We start from the raw sequence: 17,142 nt of genomic DNA on the forward strand, positions 1-17,142 counted from the left end.
GACGCGGACGCCCACTATCCCGTCGCTCTTGACCTCTGTTGTTTCATCAGGCAGTTTGCCATTGAGGAGTGTGACCCATATCGAGGCGTCTCCTTTGGTGTCATTAAACCAGTGCGGTAGCTGCCTGTTCGGCTCGGATATTATTATTATATCCGGCCTAAGTTCGATCGCGCATTGGTGCATCATGTCCTGTGCCAGCTTGCATCTGTTGAGGTTTATCTGCAGTATCCTCATTTATTCGCTTTCAACCGCCTTCTATATTCTGGACAAGCCAGGGATCCGGTTACGTGGTCAAATTTCACTCCTTTCTCCTTGCTGCAGATGGAGCAGCAGGGTGTGTTGACGCAGGCAGCTATCGTGTGGTCTTTGGCTCCGCACTTCCTGCAAATCTCCTTTCCAGGGCTTATCGCCGTGCATTTGTTCGCGATATGCCCGAACATGTGACATCTGAAGCACTTTACCACATTGGGTAGTGCCTTTATCGAGGCTATCGTCAAGCCGGTTCTGATCTTCCGGCTCGCCCCCTCTTTGGCCAGATAGGCTTGCGGCATCGTCACTATTGCCGATTGGGTGCCCCACGGCGCCATTTTTAGGGTTTTTACTTCGACCTCGGCGATGTCGCTTATGCATAGTTGCATTACTATCTCCCTGGCTAGTTCTTCCTTGCCTATGAGCGGGTCTATATCCCTGATCTCCACGGAGGTCTTGTCGCGCATTGGTAGCGCTCTCACCTTGCCTCTTAGCGCCGTGTTCTTTATATCTGCCGCGGTCTTTCTGGCGTTGCTACCTGCTTTTAGCTCGATCAGAATGTCACCTGTTCTGGTCCTTCTAATTCCACAGCTCTCTTTTAGGGTCTCCCTTGCCCCCATCAAGTCTTTGTAGACCTGGATCCACTCCTTGTCTCGTCCTACTTTGACGAGGATGGCTTCGGGTCTGTTACGTACCCTCTTCGGCCTCTTTGGCTTGTCCAATGCCGCCCTTCCCGCGTTCGCCTTCCTGACCACCGTCGGGGTGTCCGTTCTTTTTCCTCTCCTTCCGCGGACAGGGATCCAGTCTTCCTTTACATCGCTGTTCGTGCAGTCCGTAGTCGCTTTTGCCGAGCTGTTGCCGGCACAGGCTCCTGCGTAGGAGGCCTCCACGGTCGTTGGTCTCTTTCTCTTGGTGTCGCCTTTCCCCTCGACGGGCGATATCTCCTTCCTTTTTCCTTCCTTCTCCTCACTCCTCTCCGGAGGGGTGGTCATCCTGGTGGCCGTGACTGTCCTAGCGTTCCTCTTGAGCCTCATCTCGTCCAACATCGAGTGGAGCTTGATCGCTTTTTTACTGATAGCGTCCCTCCTTTTCTTGATGTCGGATCCTTTTTGCTCATGAGGTAGAGTCTGCTACCTATGCATTGGATTTCGCGGAAGACTTCTGTGATGATTTCCGTCATCGCCTTCCATTCGCTCATTTTGATGACGATACTGTCCTCGTCATTGCATTTGGTCTCGGCCGTTGCTCTGTTCGCCATGGCCTTCCTCCTGAGACATTCCCTTGGTGCCGCCGCTTCGCTGCCGCTGTCCGACATTTCCGCCGGTGTGTCTAGCTCCGAGGTGCTGGCTGCTTCGTCCCTCGTTGCCATCGGCTGGCTCCTGGCTAGGCTTCTCGTTATCTTGCACGCGCTCCCCTCCACTGGGGACTTTCTCATATATCTGGTGATCTTGTCACCTTTCAAGATTTTTTCCTTGGCGATTCGGGTCGCCTTTTCGGTGGGTGGTGTCTTTTCCTTGAATGCCTGCATTGGCATCTCGACATCCTCGATGATTCCCGCGATGTCTTCATCAAATTCGAGGTATCTTCTTGTGGTTTTCTTGCACATCTTTTCCTCTGTGACAACTGCGGGTGTTTCTTGGTCCCCGGTCGTGTTTACCGAACGAGGAGAGGCCCTAGGATCGACCTTCCCCTCGCTGTTCGTCCAGTCGTTGGGTGACCGTCGGGTCGAGCTTGGGACGCTACTCGAATCCCCGACGGGGCCTGGAAGCTCTGAAACCCCCTGAGCCGTAAGTTTACTTACCTTATAGTACTTGTCCATATTGTATTTTGTATCTTAAATATACATATATATTTATATGTATGTACGAAATGGATGTCCTTCGACGTAGCCGGTCGTCGTATAATCCCACTGTATCCTTCCGCGTGTATGCGATTCGTATCCTAATAAACTTGCCGATGTCGTCGTAAAGTCACCAGTCGTATGGCTGATGACCGGATATTTCTAAAACTCGCAATGTCACTATCACTGTTCGACGCGGGGAGTTTTGACTGGCCCTCCACGGGGGCGCTCTCCACCACTCCTTGGTTACCCAGGTAGCCCGCACGGTGGCGCTTCGGTCGCGCGACCCAAGATGGCCTCCGCTCTGCCCCTAACCTCACTTTTCACACACCGCATTTTCAATCGTTTCTCTCGCTTTTATACCAGCGAGCTCCACCTTGTATTCTCTAATCCTTAATATGTTCTGTTGCGATCTGAGTCGGCCGGCATTAGGCCCAGATTCTCTTTGGGAGGTGTCACCATGCTTTTCTTTTTCTTTTTTTTCTTTTTGGATGTTCATGGATACTCTGCTGCTGCTAATAATGGGCAACAGCAGAGTAGTGTCGGACTCTTACCGACTAAAATTCCACGATAACCATTCTACGCGTGTGACAGGAGTGCTTCGAGGACCTCCTACGAATTATCTTTCCGTTGCACCGTGAACACCTGGGTCATCCTGTAGTGAGCGGGAGGCCGCGGCGGCTTCTCCATGTTTCCCAACTTGGGAGGACCGCCTCCGCGCCTCGATGTTCGCCTCTCTCGTTGATCAGCTGGAATCGCCTTTGGTCTCACGCGTCCCCTCTGGGGTTCTTAGGTCGTTTGGTGCTGCCTGATCGGTCGAGTTCTTGTCTTCTCCTCTTCACGTGTTCTCCAATCATCCCTCTGGGCTTTCCTCGGGCCCTTCGCCCCCTTTTTTCGGAGGAGGGGAAAATGCTTATTATTTCTTATTTATTTATTATTTCTTAGTTCGTATTTTTCGATTTGGGACGAACTTTCGTTTTTGCATCATTTATGTCTTCGTTTGTCGACCCTCCCTCTTCTCCCGTTCCTGCATTCCAGTCTCCGCCGATGATCATCACTAGGGTTTCGTCTGTCCATCGTGCCTTTTCGGCTGATACTTTCTCGTGGTTTTTACCTGATCTCGGAGTCATTAGCTTTACAGCTTGCGGAGGACATGTAATTTGGAATTTCCTAAAGAAGGGAAGTGTCCGTGCCATAAACGGACGGCTCGAAATTCCGAACAGTTTGCGTTATAAGATAACAGTGTTGCCTTCATTCTACGAATCAGTCTCTTTACCGTTGCGATAAGCGCCCCAGATATATGGTCGATTTACCATCATTTCTCCTGTATTCGAACGAGAATATAATTGAAAGTATTTTGCGTCGCCTTGGTGTATTTGTAAAATAAATCGTCCTTTTCACAAAGCTTAAAGTTTTTTCACAAAGCTAAAGTTTTTTTTTTATTTGTATTTAAATTTTACAATTTGTCCAGTAGAACATTTGGTAAAATATTATAACTTAGAGAATAAAAATATAGCATGTGGATGGTTACCCTCAGCGGTGTTCCATCTTCCAGGTTGTTTATTGTATTTCTATTGTGATGTCTGCGAGACCCTCTTCTTCAGTCTTCTTTCTATTCTGGATTTATTCGTTTCAGAAACTAGCTGGTTTGGATGTGTTATAAGTCTTTCTTTATACTTTTTGCATATTTGGCGATTTCCTCTTTGACTGTTGGAATTTTTAAATCTTTACGTAAGTCTTCATTTCTGACGTACCATGGAGCGTTAACTATTGTCCTTAAAATTTTTGCTTGCTCTGTTTCTATTTTATTTATGTGACTCATTGCTGCCGTCCCTCATAGTGAGACTCCGTATGTCCAGATTGGTTTGATTATTGTTTTGTATATATTTAATTTATTCATTATGCTCAAAAAGTAAAGACGATGAAACTCTCTTGTCTTTTTAAATTTGTTGCATTACCTATCGTCTCGTCTTCCATGTATTTTCTAACGTCCGGAGGCAGCGGGCAACGAAGTACCTCGTCGTATGCGATGTTCCACAGGATTGGTCCCAACACCGAGCCCTGCGGAATGCCGCGCTTGACAGGCTGCCTTTCCTCCCTGTCCCTGCTGGCATAGTATATCCACCTGTCGTCGAGGTAAGCGCGGATTAGCCGAAGGAGGTAGCTGATAACCTTGAACCTTCCAGAGTCGCCACTATCCTGTCCCACGGTATGGAGTTGAACGCGTTGACGATTTCCAGAGACATCGCGTGCCCACGCCGTCCCGGGAAACCATGTCTGGCACCCATCCCGACTTGCGTCGTTCCAGACGGGCGGCATCCACTCTCTCAGAGAGCTTGAGACTTCTTCCTCGTCGCATCGTCTCCAGCGGCGGGCCCCCAGATACCGTTTTCGGGCCCGGACACTTCTCGCCCTCAGCTCCGCGATGTCGGGAGTCTACCAATACACGGCACAGCTTCGCCCTGTGTCCAGCGTGGTTCACGGCATGAACGTGTCACACGTTAGATTGTGATTGAATAATACGGATGAAAAGTTGCTGTTGCAAGCCGTCGAGTATATTTGAAATAAATGGACGTACATTGCGTCGTAAATACAACAAATAGTTCGAAATAAGTACTCGATATAATTTGTCGCGGAGATATTCGTTAAGCGCTGTTGATCTCTATTGATACTCACTTGATATTGACTTGACACTATACTATACGCGTCTTTTTATTTATACTGATCGGGGGAGAATCGAAAAATTCGAATTCGTCCTTACTCGACGGTTGCATGTATCGGCGACATTGTTTTGCTCGGAGCTTATTTGTTCTTACATTACGTGTATCTTAACAATCTTGATACTCCGAGGCAAAACAACAATTTCTGTTTAGTCCCTTTGTATTTAGCTGCAAAGTCGAATAGGTCATATTTTTTCTTCAGGTCTGTCGGTCAGTATGTCGGTCTACCTGTGGATAATATATTGAGGTTATTGTTTCTAATGTATTTTCCAGGGTTCTACCTGGAGGTGTAGTAATTCTTGATCCTCATAGCGTGTGCTTTGAGTTGTAATCTCCCGCTGCGATGTATTTGTCTTCTAAGTGTTGGAAGTACTCTTTCCACAGTTGTGATGTTATTTTGTGTCGCGGTGGTACATATACTGCTGACAACTATAAGTGGTTGCTGCTAGTTTGAAGTGTAACTTATCTTATTTCTTATTATCACTGCGGTCCCTCTGTGCGCTTTTCCTGAGGGATGTTTGGTTCCATATATGGCGTGGTATGGTATTTTCATGTAGCTTTTTGGAGTGAAGTTCGTTCAGGAAGCCGTTTGAGTTCCAGGCCACTATTTTCAGTGTTTTGTTCGTTTATCATTTTTGTTAGCATTTCGGTGTTTTTGATGGATTGTTTGAGCAGTTCCTTGATTTTTCTAGTGTCGTTGCTGATATTGCTCTGATTTTGATTGTCTAAGAGTGGCGATTGGTTGATGACTTGCGCGTAGCTTCGGCTACCAAAGGTGTTGGTTAATGTTCATTGCGTGCTGTAAATTTGGTGTTGTCTCAGTTTCTGTGCTATCCTGTTGCGCTTGTAAGTTATTGTATGCCCTGTTTCGAAGCGGCGGAAACAGTTTACGTTGCAGTTGTTTTCTGATTACACAGCCTTTGTAGCTAGCTGGGTGGTTTCCATTGCAGCTGAAGCATTTTACTTCATTTATTTTTCCTACATATGGACAGTTTATTGTTAGGTGCTTTTCTACGCATTTGAAACGCGCCGGGTTTCTGTTGCAGTAATTTTTTGTGTGTCCATATTGCTGACACCGTATGCATTGCGGTATGTCTTTTTTATGTCCTGGTGGCTCCATTGTTACTATTATGATTAGAACTTTTTTAATTTCGAATATATCTTTGTTTTTTTTTTTTTTTTTTTTTGGTTCAAGCTCTATTAGAAATAGCGGTAATGGCTGTTTATTGCTCTTACCTGGTGTTCGATTTTTGCCAGTTACTCATATATGTTATTTGTATTTTTTGGGGGGAGGGTGTAATCCTCTGATAACTGCTTTGTAACTTTTATCGGCTTTGAGCTGGTAGGTGTGATACCCTGCGTTTTTCTCTTTTAGTGCTTTTGTTACTTTTCTAAATATTTCTGGGGTGTTTGAACTTTGACTTGGTCTACTTTTGGTTGTTTTGTGTTATAATTTTCTTTCCCTACCGTGTTGTTTAGTTCAATGAAGAGGTCTATTATTTGAGCATCTATGTAGATCGATGGTGGTTTAGCGATGCGGATTATTGGTTTTTCAATTTGATCTGTTACTTTCTCTTCTGGCAGTGCGCTGAAGGAGTTTCGGAGAGTGATTTCTTGTAACCATTGTTGCTTATCTGCTACTATAGCTTTCCTACCGCTTATGCATGGTGTTACTTTTCGTTTTTTGTTGGAAGTTGCCACCTTCCAGCTTTCGTCCTGGTGAATTAGTTCATTGTTGGTTTTATTCTCATCATTGTTTTGTGTTGTTTCCATATCTATTTCATTTATATCTGAATACTCCTGTTCTTCATTTAGTGATTGCCTTAGGTTTGTTATGCTTGTAGCTTTATTTATGTAATATGTTTCGCCCTTGCTTGTAATTTTTATTGGCGGTATTAGCATTTTACACCATTTGGCGATGAGCGTTGACGTTACCACTTTCTTTTCCCACTTGCCGCACTTTCACTGAAGCACTGTTTCGTACGTCCGTTTAGCTCGGCTGCTCAGGCAGAACTGGACTTTGGCTAGTGGGAACGAAACAAGAGTTTGTACAGTGCATAGACGTCGTTCCTGATGGGTTACAGGATGGCATTGCATTTTTGACGACTTCGAGATCAAGTGTGGATTGCTCGAAAAATTTTGTTTCTTGTGTTCGGGTTGTTTAGAACCAGAATTCTTTGGTAAAAGTAGTACGTCCAACAAATAGAGAAGAATATAGATATTGTTACGTTTAACTCATTGTCTTAATATTGCAAATTGCATAGGAGATCATAGTGAGACACGGCGTCGCTAATAGCGGAGGATAATATATCACAATGTGACACAACCGTGTCATAATTTGATGTCTCATTATAGTTCATGGAAGAGCATAACGATGATGATAGTATTAACGCTGATATGATTTTTGATGACCTAGCTAACATGAAATTAATGAACTATCAACATCAGTTTGCTTCTTGGAATTGTATGCTATAAAATATTTTGCTGGATATATGGCTAAGAAAATGATGTTAAAAAATCGCCATGTCAAATGTTATGGCAGATTCGTAGATAAATGTGCCAGTTTTTGTCGCAATGAGCAATTTCGTGCATACAACGTCAAAGAGAACTGTCAAATTTTGGACGCCTATGTGTAGCAACCGACGAACCAATTTTCGCAAATTTTTAGATTAACATATTACGAACCAATCGTTTTATTGCTACACCTAAGCGATCGGGGGAAATTCCATCTCTCGTGGTTTTTTTTAATATAAAATTCATGTATTTATCCCGGCTAAGTATAAGATATTGAAAACTATTCGTAGAAGTCATCTCCGAGATTTAGATTTTATAGTGTATTTTCTGAGCATATGTATACCGAATTTGATATTATTATGTAATCTAATTGTCTGCGGTATACAGGTACCATTTTTCAATTTCTACGGATGTATGCATCGAACTAAGAATCAGTACTTTCTTAGTTAGTATAGTTTCGTAAATTGTCAGAATACAATTATTTGAACGATATAACGATTTTTAAATTCCATTTAGATTTTCTTACGTACAACATTGTTGCACCACCTTTCTACTATAGGAAACTGCACGACGTTTCCTGTAGTATACCTACAATGAATCTTATAATAATAGTGTAAGTAGATACAGTGTAGTACATGTAATGCGTAACTTTGTAAATAATGTAAGTTGATTTGTCTCGGAAACTACGTGTTATTTTTTAATTACTACGAATTTCATGACAAACGATAAACCGAATGTATAAGACGAAGAAGAGAGATATCCTTAAAAAGAAGAAAATTTGTATTATTTGCTTGTTTCACATGTATATTATTGTTTTAAAAATAAATATATCAAAGTACATCTGATTTTACAAAACTGAAAATAACAAACTCATACAATTAAGAAAAAAAGTATCGGTACAAATGGTTCTTAATTTGGTAAATGCCCTACTTAAATTGAGTAATCTCATTGAGTTAATGTAATATAATTCATTCAGTAATGTAGTTGAGATAAGCAACCAGTGAATAATTTATATCCTTCAGTTTAGAAACTAGTACCACTACACTTGTTCATTTTAGGTTTGTAATATGATAGTAACTATCGCTTATCTATTATAATTAATGAAATATTCGTAATTAAGAAATTAACATTTTCAAAAATGTCAAACACCTATTTGATGGTTTGAAAATGTATAAAAATATTTTTCAGATATCTTACATCATTTTGTATGATGTATCATTTTACATATTTATCAAGCAAAATTTGAATATAAAATTGATCATAAACTATAATTTTTCTCCTCGATAATTAATTTGTGTAAATTACTCCGTTTATATTAACAAGTATTCTATAGATTTGAATGAGATAATGAGATATTACGTTTAATTATTTAATAATAATCGTTTATTAGTATCTTCTATTTAATACATTTATCTGTATTAATAAATTTTATTTAAATCTTAAAAACGGACAAAGTTACGATATTCTATTGTCACCTTGATGTAATGAGAGACGCTTATGAGTTACTTGAAAAGTTTATAAGGTAATCGGTGGGTTATGCTCAAAATACTAACTGCTAACCAATTCGTTCAAGTTTTAACGTACATCATAAGTAACAAGAAATGTAAGTTTTTATTGGATTTATTTTCTTTAATATAAGGTACATTCGACATGTACATATTATCATCGGCGAGGTACAGAATCTCCTCTTGGTAGCTGTACCTGTACCTGGTATCTGATCTATGGTATCTGTACTTCGCCGATGATATTATAGCGAGTATTGAGTTTCGGTTGATAACGTAGACCAGTCTGACCTATTAAAAGCCGTAGCAAGTGCTGCTGCGTCGATAAGTACTACTTACGTAAGTATGTACATTGTACATATCTGCGAAAATTGAGATCGAATATAAAAAATATACACGCTTTGTCGCATTTCGAAGGTATTGAAGATGAATATTGAAACATTGAAATTACTTGAAAAGTCAGTTAGTACCTGCGTACAACTATTTCTCGTTAGAGATCGTTAAATAGATTTGGAACTGAAAGTTTTAGGACAGCTAGAAAAATGATTTTTTCACGATTTGGAAGCGGTAAAAGATACAATACACAAGCTGCGTTATACTTTCATCGCGCTATGTAGGGTAGAAGTATTTGAAGTTATACTGAAATTATTTCGAATAAAGAAGGGCAGGAAATGGAACACGGGTGTGTGTAGTTGTAGACAATATATATACAACGTTCGATCGCATACTTTTATTTCGAAACATCGAATTTCCTGACGTCTAAATATCCGCAACGCTGATACCAATGATAAGATGATTGTGAAGTATTATTATCAACGTCTCGTTAAGCATTATTAGGAAGGGCCAAGCTGCTTCAGCGTTTCCAAGTCTTGTATTTTTGGCGGTGCGTCGTTCCATCGATTCGCCGATTCATAATCGACGTCCAGCAAAATCAATTGCAAATCTAAATGGGCGCATACATTGACAACATCCATTGATCTAAAAATGTTTTCGACATTTGAAAGTAGGAAAGGGAAATAGGAAGATATGGAGAACGCGAGCCTCCGTTTTATTTCTTTTTTCTTTGGTTCGCTGTTTCTTATCATTCACACGGACATTCAAATAATTCGAATTTTCTGCTTTTTTTTTCTTTCTTTTTTTCTTTTTTCTCGAATCAAATACTCTCTTTGATTTTGTATAGGTTCAAACATACGCGCGCACACACGCACAAACATTCTTCCTCTTTTCTTGTCCTTTGGCACAAAGTTATCCGGCACTCAGCCTCGCGGTGACCAACAGCAGATGCCTTCTTCACCGCGGCCACAGTAGCACTGGTACAAACAGACATATCGACAAGAAGTGTGATAATTTCTTCCAACATCCGAAAAATCGTCTGCCGCCGCTATTAGCGCCTGAACTTTGCGCTGCTTCTGCCAGACCTAAATGAACATAATCAACGTTATTCCATTCTCCTCGTTTTCTAAGATCATTGTGAGAGGAAAAGGATTAGCTTACCACCGATTATAGATACATGATCCTTGCCGCGCGACGATCTATCGAAACCGATTTTTATTTCTAAAAACAGATGATATATATGTGAGTGCACTGCTATTATTTCTGCTACAATTATTTTATTACTATCTTTTATTACATATCGAATATATGTGTACGATATATGTATTCTATGTATATATATAGATTCAAAGTGACGTGTACGGGGTAATTTAAGTAGAGGTGGTCTATCATGAAAGACGAACTATGTATTTTCTGAACAAACGTGTTAAATACGTCGATATTGTTATGCTAATTACAATCGAACGTATCTGTGAAACGAAGATTAAAATCGCTTGGAAAAATCCATTACGATTGTTAACACAGCAGGGATTATTTACATTTCTTCAGTTTATCGTGTTATTCTATTTCATTTTAGTAATATCTTATTATTCATTTATTACTAGGTCATAAGTTTAGTAGATTAGTATTTTCAAATGCTTAAAAAAGGAGTATATTTGTACGTCCATTCCTGCACTCTGACATCGAAGAAAACGAGTGTACACGTAAAACGTTGATCAAAATTTCATGTCGATCGATTACTATTTTAAGAAGATACACTATTTTAAGAAGATTTCGATGCACTTGGAAATGTCTAAGAAAGGGAGCGGCTTTGAGGAAGAAAATGGCAGCGGAAATGTGTAAGGAAGAAAGCGACTTTGAGGAAGAAAATGACAGCGGAAATGTTTGCGGAAGAAAAGAGACATTTTCGATCAAACCTTCGGTACGAGAAGACAAACATGTCCTTGTTGATTTCATTACAAATATACGCTATATGCGTTATACATTACAGATACATGTTACAACTTGCAGTGCAAGTTTTTTTTTCAGCAAATTGAGATCGTAAATCGTATACGTAAGTGTGAAAAAAAAATATTAGGGACACTGAGATAATTATATTTATAGTAATTATATTTAGCATTCTACTCTACTGATAACGTATTGCTTTTTCAGATACTACTCGTAACATTTGAATCTAAAGAAACCACAGGCCGGTGTCCCAACTCATTGTAATTTCACGTTCGAAATGTTGCAGCGGCTTTTAGAATGCAGAGATTTAGAAGATACTTGTAGATTTAGAACGCGCAGATTTGTAATGGAAATTTAAAGAGGCCTTTGGCGTTAACGAAAGAGGAATGGACTACGATCCCAGATGCATACATATAGTTCATGGACTGAACCCATTAAATGGAACCACGCTAAACTCACAGAAAAATCAGTTATTTTTAGACGACTTTTATAAATAATGGTTAGCTTTTAAAGCACGTGCTATGAAAAAGGACTGGAGCTTAGTTCATAAAAGTTTTATTAAATCAACCAATGTAAATTTTGCTTCCACTTCCTTGAAAATAATCCCTTCCTGCAACAATGTAGCGATCAGATTGACTTTACCATAGCCCCAATGATTTCTGAAAGCAAAATTTAGATTGGTTGATTTAATAAAACTTTTATGAACTCAGTCTGGGTTTTTCTTTTTTTTTTTTTTTTACAGCACCTCCAACAATTCAAATCGATAACTCGAGATACAGCTTCGGTGGTATTTCATTATTTAAACAATAGAAAAATACTTATAATACTAATTATTAGATGGTTGGTCTTAGGACAAAAAGGGAAAAGACACATAAAAACAGGTAAAAAATAACGTAATAATGTAATTTTGTGAAATAATATAACTTGTGCATTAATCTGACAAATATTTCAGTCGATATAAGAATTAATGAGCTAGAAAGTTAAGCCACTTTTACGTTCAGTCGCAACGGAAAAACTGACAAAGTGTCGCGTACAGGTGACAGTTCTTCCTTTTTATCGCATGAGTCTGTAAGAGAGATGGAAGCGAACTCGTCTTCCGACGAGGAGTCGCAAGATTTCAGCTCTGAAACGCTTGGTAAGGTGCATAAGAAAATCGAAAATGAGAAAGAAAGGCGTATGAACATTGATATAGAGACAATGACGAAATACAAGAAACGTGTCATTTCATATCTAGCAAAATTAGCTTCCATGGTACAGTTACGCTCTTCCTGCGACGCAAGTTAAACGAGCTTTTTCAACTCCGAATCTAAGTGAACATCTCGAGAGGTAACTTATCTTCACAAAATTAACATAAATTTATGTTTCTGAAAATTAACTTGGATTTTAGGCAATAGTTATATATGTACAAATATCAAATAAAGAATGAAGTTGTAATAACTTTTGTTTTATTCTATGCTTTAACATTTGTATAAGTTTTTTGCTTATTAAAATGATATAAGTTTTATAATTCATTTTATGTCATTGATAAATAAAATGCATCAAAATTAGACTCCATTGTTTGATATTTCGCAGGAGATTTTAGAAGAATGTTTGAGATTAATATACTTGTAATTTTTATAAATAAACTTAAATGAAGAGACTCTTTCATTTAATTATTTGTAACACGCGAAGACTATTCCTCGCTACAGACTCAACGTATCGAAATTTATTCCTGTTAATTATATTTATATTGTAAAACATACATGTGTTAAAATAAGTCTTCTGTTACATACCTGAAGTTTATCTTAATGTACACGAAGCTTATTTTAATATTTCTAAATAATCATCTACGTTGAATAGTCTGAACTTGCAATAAAAAAGTTCAAATGTTCAAACTCGTGGCATTTTTATAAGACCATCATTCTCTACACTTCTTCTTATATTAGCTTCCTGTAATTTTTTACATGTTTTCTGATGGAACCACTTTTCTGGTAATTAACTAAGGAATAATTTTAATAAGATACGAATCGTGGGTCTGGCTTTGATGCCATACTTTTAGGTGTTGATTTTCAGTAATGTAAATACAAGTTGAGGATGATTGAGATCGGAAAAATAGTTATAGGTAGGAAAAAATTTTCTATTATTGATAATGGTTATTACCCCAATGTATTTTTGTGTCATACACTTTGGGAGTTGTAGAACCTCTTTACTCCTTATCATTTCAGCGTTACTGATTCAGCATAAGATAAAATTACAACGGTTGTAATGATTGAAATTGTAACTAAAAATATAAAATTGTAAAGAAAGTACTGGACAGTAAACGAAGTATACAGTCCGGGTAATGATGTATTAAAGCGAACGAACATCAAAGTAAGAAAATTATAGAAGAAATGTGATATTCGCAACTTGAGTTAACATATATAATCGATATACTGTGAATAATATTAGTTTCCATTCTTCCCTTTAACTCGTGAAGGTCTATACGCGAAACGGAATATTTTCTCTGTTCACGATGATAAGAAAAATATTTCTTACGTAATTTAAATGGTTTCAGGAGACGAATCAGACCGGAAAAATATCTTTTTATAAACGTTATTTTTTAACGTTTCTTTCAAACTCGTTTTTAATGTTTTTTTACGTATATATGATTTTTTTTTTATACGCTATACCGCAATATCAAATACGCAAGAGTATAGTATATCCACCATCGTGTCATACAATTTTTGTCTGAAACGTATCGTTCGTGTTTTTCGAAATGTTTGAGCGGTTCGAGATAAACCAAACACACTGTATATGTATGTATATATAATAAAATACTGCTTTCAGTTTTCATCTTGCAAGCCCAATTACAACGATTTGATGTTCTGGTAAAATTGATATTTGTCGTTTATCCAACGCTTTAAAAATCAAAATTGCGCACGTGAAAACCGTAGACCGAAATTTCGTTCTATTATTTGGTGAGGTGGCAATCAAAAAGTGTTTAGATTTCCATTCAATTTCCTCCCTACCTTGTTTGTATTATTGGTATTTAACGAAACATTCCGACATCGATACCGGTGAATTTTTTACACATATCATCTAGTAAACTAATTCTTTTAACTTATTTAAAAAAAAATTCGTTTAAAAAAAAATTATTACAATTGTACGCATGTCCATTTATAAGCAATTACTTGAGGAATTGGTTCGTTAAAAAGGGAGATATTATACAGAACAGGAAACACAGTGAGTGATTTACGTGGCGTAACGACGTAACGTAAGTCAACAGAAAGATATAGAAGAAAATGTTTCTTATTATTTCCACTCGACTTATATTTTTTCCAAAGAGTAAAAAAACTTACCGTATAATCTTAAGGTTCCATCGGCCTTGCCAAGACTATTCGTCGATACGCATTTGTAACTGCCCACATCTTGTTCGGTAAATCCTTTGATCAACAACCACATCAGAACTTTGTATCCGGATCGTTCTTCTCGTACATTGTACTTGAGCCTGTGTAATTCGATGACAATAAGTTTTACCAGCCTTTAGGAAACGAAGCAAGAACATACGAGATTAAAAGAACACATAATCTCACCCTTCGAGCAGCATTTCGTCGTCTGAGCCTCGCCGGTTCTTTACCCAGTAATTAATTGTATTTGGAAATGCCTCGACATAGCACTCGAGCTGCACATCCGTGCTCAAAGGTGCTCCCAGAAGCTGATTAGGAGCTTTGACGACAGGTGCAACTGTGAAAGCGGTTTCAAATTAATTAGCCGATATTCATCGCGTTATACGGCTCGCTAAGATTTTAATTAACGTCCTTTTACGGACGACATAGGTAACTATAATTCGTCCTTTTCCTTTCTGATAGTTATGCGCACAATTTTTTCTTAGAGTTAACCAATTTAATGCGACAACTACTGTTCCACTGTTTGCTAACGTTTCGTTTCTCGAATGGCTACGTGTAGAGTATTCGCGTTTATAAACATTGTTGAAAATAAATTTATATTTAATGATCATGTACATATGTAAGAACCGCCATTTACGACGTTTCAATGAGTATTATCCTGCCATATATACATAATATTATGTAAAGACATTCTTCTAAATTTGCTTTTAGATTTACGCAACATTTATTTATGTAGCGATTATGTACACGTATAAATGCTACATTTGTGACATTTCAGTGAATATTATTGCGCCGTGTATGCATAACGTTATATAAAAGGATTCTTTTAACTTTAATTTTAGATTCACGCAGGCAGGTAATTTATTATTCAATCGCGTACTTGGAAATACGCTGGCTCATAAAAGTATTCGAACGTTTACTGTACAGAACTTTTATCTCGATATTGCACGTATTATGCAAAACATTTGGAAATTTCATTAGTGCTGCAACGAAACACGATAGTCATAATTGTATTGGTCGAATTTGATACCAATTTGAAAATGTATATACAAGTTAGAAGATATTCATTGCAAACACATATTTAGTACAAAATTAGTACACAACGTAAATAGCGATCTTGACCATATGGTGTTAAATATGGTTCCACTGAATATCGAAGTTTATTAATACGCGTATAATGCATGATAATCGACTGTTTAAATACTTTTGCGACCTCTTCGAAACATATGCATAATTACATTAAATACTTCGTAATTTCTGTATATATTTTCAAATTCGTTTCAAACTTTACCAATATAACTACGCGATAGTCGAGTCTCATAACGGTGCTAATGTTTTAAAATGTTTCATACGCTACGCACAATATATTCATAAATGGTATCTAAAATTGTTCGAATATCTCCGTGAACCTGTGTATTTTGTTTCGGACAATAGTACGCGCAAACAATCAGATACGAGTGGTATCTATAACAAGTTGAATCATATTTGAAGATACCGAGTTGATAAACATATTAACATTTATTAATCTACTTCTTTATCATTTTCTAGTGAACGTGTTTTAGCGTATTATTCCCATGCAGAGATAACGATATTTTAAAGAAAATAATACCGTGTATTCGCTATGACCAAGTAAATTATATGATACAACTTGTTATTTGGTTGTTTTGGATCATTATGGATACATTAAGGATCATTAAGGGAAATTTACGACTTTAGAAATATATATGTATAGATTTACAAGAGTATGTAATTACATCTTGCGTATGATAATTTCATGCGAGCTTCCCTGCTATAATATCCATTCCAGAAATAATATTTGTTACTGTATTATTACGTTTGACATTATTATTAAAAAAGTAGCGAAGTTAAAATACAGTACTTTGTTATTAACTTCGATGAAACATGTGAAATTATGCAATCTACGTTACGTTATGAAAATTAAACAGAATTAATTCTCGGTTGGTATCTTTTCTTTTCAAATAATTTAGACACTCGACACTAATACCGATGTCAATTTAACCTAATTGCGGGATATTGACTCAAATCATTTTGTATTTGAACGAAGCCACATTTGCATCAAATTTCGAATTTAAGATCAATAAAGAATTCAATGACGCGTGCAAATGGACACGTAACATACGACATTAAAATTACGAAGTTCCGAATACATTAGGTTGTCATATCTTTCGCTTTATAAATAAATAATGGATGCGCGATATTTTATTTTACGTCGTGTTATTGAACTCTGTACAATCCATTCTGGTCTATTATTTTCCTGCATCTCTCCGGAAGCCTCATAATGCCATTTTTCCAGAACTTTTGGCGTTTGCTAGCAAAATGTTGTCTTTTATATCATTTCTTTCTTTTTTCAATTTTTATATCATCTATCGATCCTCTCACTGCGAATACAATTTTTTAACGACAGAAATAAAAGATAATCACGCGAAGCAATATCCGGAGAACACGGAGGACGAGGTAGAGCATCCAGATCGAACGTTAACAATTTCTTTCTAACGGTTAAAAACGATAGAAAATGACGCCTCGTCTGTTCATCTATTCTTGTCGTTAGAAACAAATTGCGAATGTTTCATCGAGATGTTCTAGCGTGTCTCAGCTTGTTACTGCGACTGTTATTTATTCCTTCGTTTAAAAAAATTTGTTCGCGGTGAAAG

The 17,142-nt window shown here is 37.9% G+C and overlaps 1 protein-coding gene and 1 long non-coding RNA gene across 3 annotated transcripts in view; one reads left to right on the forward strand and one right to left on the reverse strand.

Annotated features, from left to right (window-relative positions):
• Positions 1 to 9,533: 9,533 nt before the first annotated feature.
• Positions 9,534 to 17,142, reverse strand: part of LOC100649869 (lachesin) — a 96,896-nt gene continuing 89,287 nt past the window's right edge. Inside the window, exons 6-9 of the mRNA XM_048409109.1 lie at positions 14,657 to 14,807; positions 14,423 to 14,571; positions 10,320 to 10,379; positions 9,534 to 10,243 (exon numbers count right to left, since the gene is read on the reverse strand). Coding sequence (XP_048265066.1) covers positions 10,116 to 10,243; positions 10,320 to 10,379; positions 14,423 to 14,571; positions 14,657 to 14,807 — 488 coding nt within the window. The 3' untranslated portion in view covers positions 9,534 to 10,115. The remainder of the gene's footprint in view (positions 10,244 to 10,319; positions 10,380 to 14,422; positions 14,572 to 14,656; positions 14,808 to 17,142) is intronic.
• Positions 10,238 to 13,067, forward strand: LOC105666998. Of its 2 annotated transcripts, XR_001099715.3 has the most exons (4): positions 10,238 to 11,211; positions 11,310 to 11,604; positions 11,848 to 11,986; positions 12,058 to 13,067. It is a non-coding gene; the product is annotated as an uncharacterized LOC105666998 (long non-coding RNA). The 2 variants fall into 2 exon arrangements; XR_007225316.1 differs by having other exon boundaries at positions 10,238 to 11,604.

This window comes from Bombus terrestris, chromosome 10 (genome assembly GCF_910591885.1).
Source record: "Bombus terrestris chromosome 10, iyBomTerr1.2, whole genome shotgun sequence".
NCBI classification, from domain to species: domain Eukaryota; kingdom Metazoa; phylum Arthropoda; class Insecta; order Hymenoptera; family Apidae; genus Bombus; species Bombus terrestris.